The 11,487-nt window shown below is 47.4% G+C and overlaps 1 protein-coding gene across 1 annotated transcript; it reads left to right on the forward strand.

The window, feature by feature from the left end:
- Nucleotides 1–8,062: 8,062 nt before the first annotated feature.
- IER3IP1 (immediate early response 3 interacting protein 1) lies at nt 8,063–11,487 on the forward strand. The gene is given in 3 exon segments (NM_001159742.1): nt 8,063–8,204; nt 9,676–9,777; nt 10,605–11,487. Coding segments are annotated over 3 exon segments (249 nt in total). The 5' UTR covers nt 8,063–8,113; the 3' UTR covers nt 10,661–11,487.

Below are 11,487 nucleotides of genomic sequence, written 5' to 3' on the forward strand. Positions count from 1 at the left end.
ACTGGCCCAATGTGCATAAATTACATTTCTTACAAGCAAAATGCGTGCCCAGCCACAGTTTGCCATCTCTGAAGAGACAATTTTCATTTCTGATGCTTCTCCTTTGACAACACCCCTCAATTCAGCACCAGAGCAATGACAGCCCATAGCTTCTTCCATTTGCAGCTTTCTTCTGGAGAGAAATGGGGATAAAGGACTCAGGGGATATGTGCTAGCTGAGAGGATGGACCGACATGTTGCACTTCATTTTCTCCACCAAAATGCTGGACTGTGAACTCATACCACAAAAGTATTAGAAAATGCAGGAAAATTGAGTTTTTTAATGGAAGTGGAGAAAAAGCACAGATACATGTACCTTTTTTCTGTGACGTGTTGTGTTAAAAATTTACTGCAGAAATGTACGTCTTTTTCATATTGCTTCTTTTCTGCAGGGTGAGTCATGGGAAAAAAACACAGGAGGGGGAATTCTGGTTATTTTTACAAAGATTTCCCAATCCCTCTGACTCACTGAGAATCCCAGACCGTATGCTGAGACCTGACCTTCTGCACATGGTTCACTATTATCTGCATGACTCCGGCTTGCAAAATGCTGACATTATTGGACAGGCTGCAGCCTCCAGAGCCACCAGGCCTGTGATTTGGTTTTTATCCACCCACTTTTACAGCCTGGAGAAAGAGACCATCTATTAATCTTTAAACTGAGTGCTGCAGCTTTCAGGGCACTGATGATGTCTGGTGTGACAACAGCTGGCCTGGCTGTCCTTCTCATTGAGGTGATGGTTCCAGGGATCAGGCTGGGCTAGGATCTGGCTCCAAGAGGGATCAGTGTGATCCCTGGATCTGGCCAGCCTGTTCCAGCTTCATGCCCTAAGTGCTGTTGGGAACCCCTAGGCTGCAGCCTGTGAGCATCCTCCTTCTCCAGGTTTAGACGGGGCCACTGTCCCCTGGGGAAGCTGCTGGTGGAAGGCCTGACCCCACTGGGACACACCAGGACACCAAAACCCTTGTGTCACCTCCTCTACATGACACCCATCAAAAGGGAGATGTGGGGCAGGCACAGGAAGGTGAGGCTGCCCACACTCGTCCCCATTTCATAGCCCTGAAGGAAAATCCGTGCCACCAAAGGCGGTCGGACTTTGGTCACCGCTGCAGCTCCTTGTGCTTGTCCCCAAAAAAGCTCTTTGAGTGAATTTTCTGTTAGCACAGGTGAAAGCCAGACCTGATTCCAAAACTGTGAGCGCATGTCAGCCATCCCTGGTCCTTTGATTCACTGTATTCCCACTCAGAATATTTCTACTGACACTGTTTTCCCTGGTCCAACAGAAGAACATCCGTGCAAGCCCGTGGTGGCAAACACCAGCTCTGTGCCTGTAGGGGTTTGTGTCCCCTGGGTCTCCCTCCCTCTTTCCACACTGTATGAAGTGAGCTGCTCCTGCCTGTCCTCTGCTTTAGCACCAGCCTCAGACACCGTTCTCTTCGCACTCTTTAATCCCCCTGCCTTTTCTTCATGCTGCTCACTGCACAGAGACTAAATCCCCCACCTTTCAAAATTCATGGAGCTGTTTCCCCATCCTCTAAATCCCTCCCTAAGACTCTCTGCTGCCTCCATGCCTGAAAATCCTGCCCGTCTGTCAGCAGTGAGGCAGGGCTAAGCAGAGACTTGTAATTCCATGAAAAAACCCATTTGTTTCCTTGCTGCCCTGCTCCCCACGTTGGCCTGCTTTAGATATCCACTGTCTTCCATCTCAGAGATGGATTGGAAAATCCCTATGCCTGCCTCTGAAAAATATCTGCATGGCACTGAGCATGACAGGATTTGGGTCTGGACTGGTGTGTTCCAGTTCAAAAGCAACACAGTGCCAATAATAACAGAACAATGTAATGTCACAGAGATGATCTTTAAGCTCCTTTCCAGCCCAAACCTGATTCTATAACCATTCTGTACTCTTGGTGGTAGCAAGATGAGCAAGAGCATGTGTGTGTGTCTGTTTCTGTGTCTGTGAGAGAGAGAACCAGGCAACAAATGACATTTAAAGCCTGTTATGGTTATGGAGTCAAGTTAACTTAGGAAAACAGCATTGATAAATTTAGGTGTAAATCCAGAATTGTGTATGGTTTTTCATTGTGTTCCTCAATCCCCAGGCAGTGTGTGAAGCCCTATTAATCTCCTCTCAAATCCCAGGGAGGCTGTCAGGCCGTGTTTTTGGAGGGATGGCTGTTCACTTCTCGAACAAGCAAGGGCAGAGGTGACCCATGAGACACAGATAAGGCAAAGCTCTTTCCTGTACGCAGCTCCTGACAGGTGAGGACCAGACACACATTCTCCCAAATGTACAAAATCTTATTGCATTCCCAGCTTTGGTGGTTTAAAAAAAAACAAAAACCATCTGGACATTAAAGCAGTCACTCAATTTGTGCTTACCAGGGACGTGTTACATCAGTCAGATGCACCATTAACTTTACAGCTCTTCGACAGTACTATAGGTGTGATGAGTGAGAGATGACAAAGGCTTTAGTCTAACTGTGAAATTTAGCTGTTGGATTTATTTATAGCACCTGGCTGAGAGGCAGAGCCTAATTTATTTCACCTACAAAAAGTTTTTCAGTTAATGAAGCTGCTTATGGTAGGAGTTGGTAAAAAAGCTGCCAGTAGCAAAATGCATTTTTTCACTTCCAGCTTGGGATCATTGGACCCAATTTCCAGAATTTTCCGGGTCCCCAAAATTTTCTCACTGATGTGCATATATCTGGGTGTTTACAGTGTCTAAAGAAGGAAATGGTTAAAGCTAGATCTAAAAATAAAGTCAGGAGATGGTGGTGGCAAGTGAGGTGAAGGGTACAGGGGCTGAAGTCATTACAGGTCTTCCTTTGTCGTGGCATTTTCTCATCAGAATTAAACTCAGTTAACCCCAAAATCTCCCATGCAACAAGTTTGGTTCTCATTAAGTGTAAGGGACAGTGACACCCGGGGAGATGTGCTCTGCCTGAAAATATTGAACGAGAAACTGAGAGTGAAAAACACCAATGCCTTCGCAATACTTCACCAGCCTGAAGTTTAATCCTTTGACATCTGTAAGGTGGTTTAAAACTCTTCTTTATGGTGATTGACTGCACCCTGCAGATGACACCCCGGGAATTTATGGTGCTGAAACACGACACTTTAATGAAACAAATAAAAAAAAAAAAAGCCCCTTTCCTTCTAATGCAAGCAACTTTATCTGGTTTTCCCTTCAACCACGTAACATGATTCAGAGATAAGACTCCTGTGGTTGCTAAGTTGCCATGATGGATTTCATTAAGGGGAAAATCACGTCAAGTTTATGTCAGCTTGATGACAGCTGCTCCTTTGAAATATATCTTAATTATGGGTAAAAATACTAAGCCATAACTTGTGTACTTATTGCAAAAACCTTGGGTTTTTTTTTTTTCAGGGCCATAACTCTAAGCATTAGCTCTTCACTGAGGTTAGCATTTATTTATTTATAGCTTGTATACCGTAAGGAGGTAGCCCAGGAAATGCTATTTGATCATGGTGATTATTAGATATCTATGTTACTGAACCCCATATTCATCTGTAATTAATTATAGAACCACTGCCAGAATGCCCTAAAAGTTATGTCTGAGGACAAAAGACAGCTCTGTTTGTGAGACCATCACACATCAACACTCAGAACTTCTTAAAAATTTGTAGTGACCTTCGGGATGAAATTTTTCAGGCCAATCTTGACTTTCTCTGCCTGTATGGAGTTTGGTAAACTCAAGCTTTTTCTTGTTGTTGTTGTTGTTGTTATTTACAGATGGAAAAAGATTATTTGAATTATAAACCTCACAAATTAGGGGGAAGACTCAGGCATCTAGAAATGGCTCAATTTAAAAATGTTAAAATGGTGGTTTTTAGGAGTTTTGCAGTCATTGCAAATTTTAAAAACCTAGATGAGAAATAGAGAAGCTGCTCTGGAACTCCTGAGCCTGCAAGTGTGTGCTCACATGTGCCACTACACTCGAGTGTTCCCGCTAACTGCTGGCTTATGAAGTTAATCATACACATAAGAGTTTTCAGAACCAAAGCCAGCATTTTGGAAAAACAATGAAGCTTTCATGTAAGTAAACACTTCAGTTCAGGCTTCAAAAATATTGAGCTCACTGCAACTGCAATAGATGTTTTAGTCCCTACCCTAAATTGAGCCCTTTTTGAAGCTGAAATGACAAATGCTTTTGACCAGATGACAGAACTCTGATGAATATCCTTGATTCTCTATCTCCCTTGTGCAATAGGAGCAATTTTGGGAGTAAATTGTAAACAAAATATGCTGTGGTGCTGGTGGCAAGGTGCTTTATCTTTATTCCGGTATTAAAATGTAATGTTATTTAATAGTAGTGATTATTAAGTTGCACAATGTTATGACACTGACTGTACTAAAGTGGGTGTTTTGGAAAGGAAAGATGAACACAAGAAGAAGCTGAGGTGTGGGTTTTTTACAGCTGATTCACGTGGTGTCTGAGCACCTATTGATTACATACTTATGGCACTTAATTAATTGAAATATCAGATCATCACTTGCTGGCGAGGGGATCTTCACATAGAGCATGGGGCCACAATATAAATAAGAGGAGAATAATTTGTCCAGCTTGTGTCAGAAGTCTGTGGCAGGGCAGGGAATTGATCTGGGGTCTCTGCAGTCCCCCATACTGAGCACAAAGCTGTCGCCTCTATTGCAGCAGAAGGGTCTAGTAACCACCACCACAAAGTGATCATGCAAATCATTGTGAATCATTGTGCCCTGATTGAGTAATAAAAGTACCAAAATCTGTACTGTTAGCTCATCCAAAGCTAAGGGGCTTGTGCACGGTGAAATTACTGGGAAATGAAATCAGGGGGATTATGCAAATCACCCCCTTCAGCCAATCGGACTGAAAGAGGCAAAGGGAAAAAAAGGTCTATTTGTGCATCAATAATTACACTGGGATACCTGTGTAACTACAGTACAGGGATAACTCTGTAACTACAGTAGTTACAACAGGGATACGGCATCCCTGAGCTCCAGCTGTGATTATTTTGTTATTTGACTGCAGAACCGCCCAGAAGTCATGATCAATCCACTATAAAAGGTAATTGTTTCCTTTTGGGCTGTGCTTTGGGTTCTGCAGCATTACATGTTGGACAAACAGCACCTGGGATCTGGGCTGGCTTCCTGCTTGATCCTCAGTCAGGATAGAAGGAAAACCCATTTATTGGGAAAACACACGGAAAAACCCCGCTGTCCATAAGACTAAATGCAAGTATAAAGCCATGAATTTTTGCATGTGCAGTGTTTATGGTTTTTTAATAATTCTACTTGTGTTGCTGATGGTGGATGGCCACAGGGACTGCCCCACGCCCAGCAATGTCTCTCTACCAGCTCCCGCTGCTGGGAGACACCATGTTACCACGTTAACGATGGAGGAGGAGGAGGAGGATGAGGATGAACCTTCCTCCTGCTCCAAATCCAAAGGGCACGTGCTACACGGTGAGCAGAGCTTCCCACGTCACAGCCTGTGATGTGAGGTCCATGGGGCTCCGAGAGATCCATGGACCTGAGAAATCCACGGGGCTCCAAAGGATCTGCAGACCTGAAAAAATCAGGGGGCTCCGAGGGATCCATGGACCCAAGGGATCCATGGATCTGATGGACCCATGGGGCTCCTAGGAACCTATGCAGATGCGATGGACCCAGGGCCCTGAGGGATTCACAGGGCCCCATGGGCTCCATGGACACGAGGGATCCATGGACCCAATGAGCCCAAGAGGCCCTGAGGGATTCACAGGGCCCCATGGGCTCCATGGACACGAGGGATCCATGGACCCAATGAGCCCAAGAGGCTCTGACACATCAATAGACCCAAGGGATCCAAAGGTCTCTGAATGACCAATGGACCCAAGGGATCTGTGGGGTTCCAAGGGATCCATGGACCGAAGGCACTCACAGATCCAATGGACCCGAGGAGTTCTGATGGAACCACAGGGCTCTGGGAGATCCATAAACCCGAGGGACCCACGGTCCCAACAGACCCAAGAAGCTCTGAGGGACCCACGGGGTTCTGAGGGATCCACAGACTTGAGGGCTCCAAAGGATCCATGGGCACAAGAGATCCATGGATCCAATGGATCCATGGATCTGATGGACCCAAGGGGCTCCTAGGAACCCATGCAGATGCGATGGACCCAGGGCCCTGAGGGATTCACAGGGCCCCATGGGCTCGCTCCATGGACACGAGGGATCCATGGACCCAATGAGCTCAAGAGGCTCTGACACATCAATAGACCCAAGGGATCCAAAGGTCTCTGAATGACCAATGGACCCAAGGGATCTGTGGGGTTCCAAGGGATCCATGGACCGAAGGCACTCACAGATCCAATGGACCCGAGGAGTTCTGATGGAACCACAGGGCTCTGGGAGATCCATAAACCCGAGGGACCCACGGTCCCAACAGACCCAAGAAGCTCTGAGGGACCCACGGGGTTCTGAGGGATCCACAGACTTGAGGGCTCCAAAGGATCCATGGGCACAAGAGATCCATGGATCCAATGGATCCATGGATCTGATGGACCCAAGGGGCTCCTAGGAACCCATGCAGATGCGATGGACCCAGGGCCCTGAGGGATTCACAGGGCCCCATGGGCTCCATGGATACAAGGGATCCATGGACCCCATGAGCCCAAGAGGCCCTGAGGGATTCACAGGGCCCCATGGGCTCCATGGACACGAGGGATCCATGGACCCAATGAGCCCAAGAGGCTCTGACAGATCAATGGACCCAAGGGATCCATGGACCGAAGGCACTCACAGATCCAATGGACCTGAGGGGTTCTGATGGAACCACAGGGCTCTGGGAGATCCATGAACCCGAGGGATCCACGGTCCCAACAGACCCAAGAAGCTCCAAGGGACCCACGGGGTTCTGAGGGATCCACAGACTTGAGGGCTCCAAAGGATCCATGGGCACGAGAGATCCATGGACCCAAGGGATCCATGGATCTGATGGACCCAAGGGGCTCCTAGGAACCCATGCAGATGTGATGGACTCAGGGCCCTGAGGGATTCACAGGGCCCCAAGGGCTCCATGGACACGAGGGATCCATGGACCCAATGAGCCCAAGAGGCTTTGACAGATCAATGGACCCAAGGGATCCAAGGGTCTCTGAATGACCAATGGACCCAAGGGATCTGTGGGGTTCCAAGGGATCCATGGACTGAGGGCACTCACAGATCCAATGGACCCGAGGAGTTCTGATGGAACCAGAGGGCTCCGGGAGATCCATGAACCCGAGGGACCCATGGTCCCAACAGACCCAAGAAGCTCCGAGGGACACACGGGGTTCTGAGGGATCCACGGACTTGAGAGTTCCAAAGGATCCATGGGCGCGAGAGATCCATGGACCCAATGGATCCATGGATCTGATGGACCCAAGGGGCTCCTAGGAACCCATGCAGATGCGATGGACCCAGGGCCCTGAGGGATTCACAGGGCCCCATGGGCTCCATGAACCCGAGGGATCCATGGTCCAAAGAGACCCAAGAAGCTCCGAGGGACCCACGGGGTTCTGAGGGACCCACGAACTTGAGGGCTCCAAAGGATCCATGGGCACGAGAGATCCATGGATCCAATGGACCTAAGGGGCTCTGTGGTACCCACGGGGTTCCGAGAGATCCACAGAGTCGAGGAATCCACAGGCATCCAAGTGATCCATTGACCGGAGGGATCCATCGATCCAAGGAGTCCCAGGGGCACCGAGTGCTCCACGCGGGGGAGGGGCTCCGAGGGATTTGGGGTTCCCGAGGGATCCACGGGCGAACCCGGACTCGATCGCGAATCCCGGGAGCCGGAGGCCACGCCCCTTTAGGCCACGCCCATTGAGGCCACGCCCTCATTGACCACGCCCCATTCCGCACACTCCACAGGCCACGCCCATTCCATGTCAAGCCACGCCCCCTCCGTGGCGCCAAACGCCTGATAGGCCACGCCCACCGAAGCCCCGCCCCCGCCGCCGTGAGGCCCCGCCCCGGCCCGGCCCCGCCACGTCGCTCTCGGGCGCCGCCGCCGCCGGGGCCGCTGCCGGTGCCGCTGCCGGGCCATGGCCTTCACGCTCTACTCGCTCCTGCAGGCCTCGCTCCTCATCGTCAATGCCGTGGCCGTGCTGCACGAGGAGCGCTTCCTCCGCCACGGTGAGCCGCGATGGGCCGCCCGGCCCCGGTGGCCCCCGCCGCTCCCCGCCGGTGGGAGCGGCAGCGCGCGGGGGAGGGGTTTGGGAATCGTCGGGGAGGGTTTGGGGATGAATTCCCACCCGCTTTCATCGTACCTCTGTATATATTTTTTTTTTTAAATATATAATTGTCCTTTTCCCCCACCCGTTTTTAACTGTTTCACGCCCCGTGGTGCCGCGCTCGGGGTGTTGGGTGTCGCACAAAGGTTTCCTTTTTCTTGCCGTGCCTGGTTTTTATTGAGATGGCGCCTCTCGGTCCCTGGGGTTCCCAGGGCTGGGCATCCTTGCCCTTCAAAAGAAGCCAAAGCCCTGCAAAGCAGAGAAGATCCACCGACAAAGATCTGCAGAGCTGTGGGAAAAAAAAAAAATGGCCAGTGATGCGCGGTTTCCCAGTTCACTGGGAACTGGAGAATCCTGACTTCTCCACGTCAGGCTGAGCCAGGATTTTTGGCAGGAGTGCAGAAGGGCATCCCTTTCTCCTGCTCCCCGGTTGGATATGTTTCAAAGGATCTGCTCAGCTTGGGTTTGGGCTTTTCTTTTGCTCTTTTGACGAGCAGCTGGAATTAAAAACGTGAGCTGTGGGGACAGCTGGGATGGGTGAAGCCAGTTGTCGGTCTCTTGAGAGTTGGGAATAGAGTTCCAGGCTCATCCCGGTGGGAAGCAGCGGCTGGCAAGGCTGGTGGGGGAAAAGGACTCACCCACCACCCTCAGTTTGGTGCCAGGGAGATGAGAAAGGGAGAGCAAAAATAACTCAAAACTGGCCTCTGGAGAAAGAAATGCACAGCTTGAGCAGTGGAGCTTGGTATATTGAGAGCTGCTCCTTGCTCTGCTCCTTCCAGAAATGGTAAGGGCTGCAGCCAGCAGGTCTTAGAAATCCCTGGGCACATCCCTGGTCCCATCATGCTGTGTCTGGGCACCATAAAACTTTGGGACTTCTGGTATGCTCAGAAAAGTTCCCAATTTTAAGTTCTAGGTTTTTTTTTCTTACGGCAGTTGCAAAAATCATCATCCCAATTTTGGAATTTGTGCTGGCTGTTTTTCTCTCGCGTGGCCCCTTTCTCATTGCTGAAGCATCATCACTTCACACCCAGGAATTATTTGCTATTTTATTTTCAGGACTATGAAAAGGTTGCAGTTCGTTTAGGGTTTATTTTGACAGCTGTTTTATTTTTTAAGCCCAGATGAACTCGCAGGGAACTGTGGTGTATTGAAAAGGTGAGGGTTTTCTTTACAGAAACATGGATTTATCATTGTTTAGCGTAAGGTTTAACAGCCTTCAGCCTGCTGTATTAAAATATGCTCATGAAATAAGGCTGTCTATCTGTGTTAGTATAAACTACATTCAGGATAGATTTCTCGTTAAAATTGCAGCATTTGTTGTGTGGTTTTGGGGTTTTTTTCCTAAAGTGTGTGTCTGTTTTTATGTGACCCAGTTGGCTGGGGAAGCGATCAAGGGATTGGAGGATTTGGAGAGGAACCAGGAATTAAAGCACAGCTGACAAACCTCATTCGATCAATACGAACTGTTATGAGAGGTAAGGGCACAATATTTTCTACTATTATTATGATTATGATGATTATTATTATTACAATCTGTAGTGTCTTGTTTCTGCACTAATCTGTATTTCGTCTGGCCTAGACTCTCTGTAAGAGGGTGCAGGCCTCACCAAAAGTGCAAAAACATTCCCTGGCTCTGGATTGTGTTTCTCCTGCTGAGCTTTTCCTTCCCTTGGAGTCTGGCAGCTGGGATGAAGTTTGGTGATCAGCCGAAGTGTGCAGTGTCAATCACTTTGTTTAAATCCAACTTTATGGGAAGTACCTGTGTGGGAAATGTAATTCTGGGGTTTCTGAAAGGCAAGTCAGGCTTATGTGCCTCAGGAGATGGGGAGAAAACTATACTTAATTTTTAAGTTACTGATAGTTCTTCATTATGGACACCAAAAATTCATTTTGTTGATGATGGTAGAGAGGGAGTAACAAATCTTAACCTGTCGTGCCTATCACTGAGTAGAACTCAAAACATTTATTCTAAAGCACAGTAAAGCCAAGGATATAAGCTGAATTTTAGATTGTTTACTTTAATTTGGAGAAAGAGTTATTTGTGTTGAAGTTAAAACAGAGCTAAAGGCTCTGGGTTAAAGTTAAAACGCGCTGTGGAAAAATATTTCTGCTGTTGCTTTCTACTAAGGTCTTTGAGCCTGGCTCCTTCCACTGGTAACAACTTTACCTAGGAAAATTAAATGTATTTCTAAAATTTTGACTGGTTCTGCTCCTTCTCCCATGGTTATATGAAGCTCTGTCATTTTGTGATGTGGTAAGCAAAATTTTCAGTATTAATTTCTCTTTTTTCTCCCCTCTGCAGTGCCATTAATAGCCCTGAACTCCATCACAATCGTTCTCCTCCTGCTGTTTGGCTGAAGACACCCCGTAGAAATTCTTCGGACTTCCAGAGAAGCCAATTGCTGACCACCACTGCTCTGAGTACCTTGGGATCCAGCACGGTTTAGCTATCAATCTGACATTCAACTTAAAATAATAAAAGACACTGTTTCTATTTATCCCATTTCCTAATGTTCCCTTGCAGTTTCATTAACAGGATCACGGGATCAATGCAACAACGCTGCAAATACATTGAACTGTGACCAGTTCTGTTGGCTGCCTGTTCATAGTGTTGATTAATTATTAGAGTAAATGTCATAGGATGTTGCAGTGACTGGCAATGGGATGCAGCTTTTAAATGCTCCGTTACTCAGGGATGAATTTCCTTCAGTACGTTCTCCAATTTGTTTTTAAATTGAGAAAAAGAACAAACAACAAACGTGTTTGCTTTCATTTCAGTTACATCCATGGAACTCTTTAAGAGAATATGGATTGAGCTCTGAAAGTGTGTTGTAAAGAATATTTGTTATAAAGGATTGAAGTCCAGCTGATATGGAGAGAGATAAAATCAGCTGCGTAAAGTCCTGGTTCAGCTTAACATTGAAAGCTGAATTTTCCTGCTTTGATTGGGGATTTTTGTCTTCAAACAGTATTTCATACTGACAGAAAAGTCAGTTGAAAATGGGTGCAACTGCAGTGCAAAACTTAAAAAATAAGTTTAAAAAACAAGAAAGAAAAAAAAGCTGTACCTAAAGCTGGGTAACTCTGTGTTAACTTTGGGGATATTAGTGATTAGTATTTGTTACTTTTCTGTCAAGAATTGTTATTATACTTTTTAAAATATGTATTAAACTTCTGCGTGGTGA

This window comes from Taeniopygia guttata, chromosome Z (assembly GCF_048771995.1).
Source record: "Taeniopygia guttata chromosome Z, bTaeGut7.mat, whole genome shotgun sequence".
Lineage (NCBI taxonomy): Eukaryota > Metazoa > Chordata > Aves > Passeriformes > Estrildidae > Taeniopygia > Taeniopygia guttata.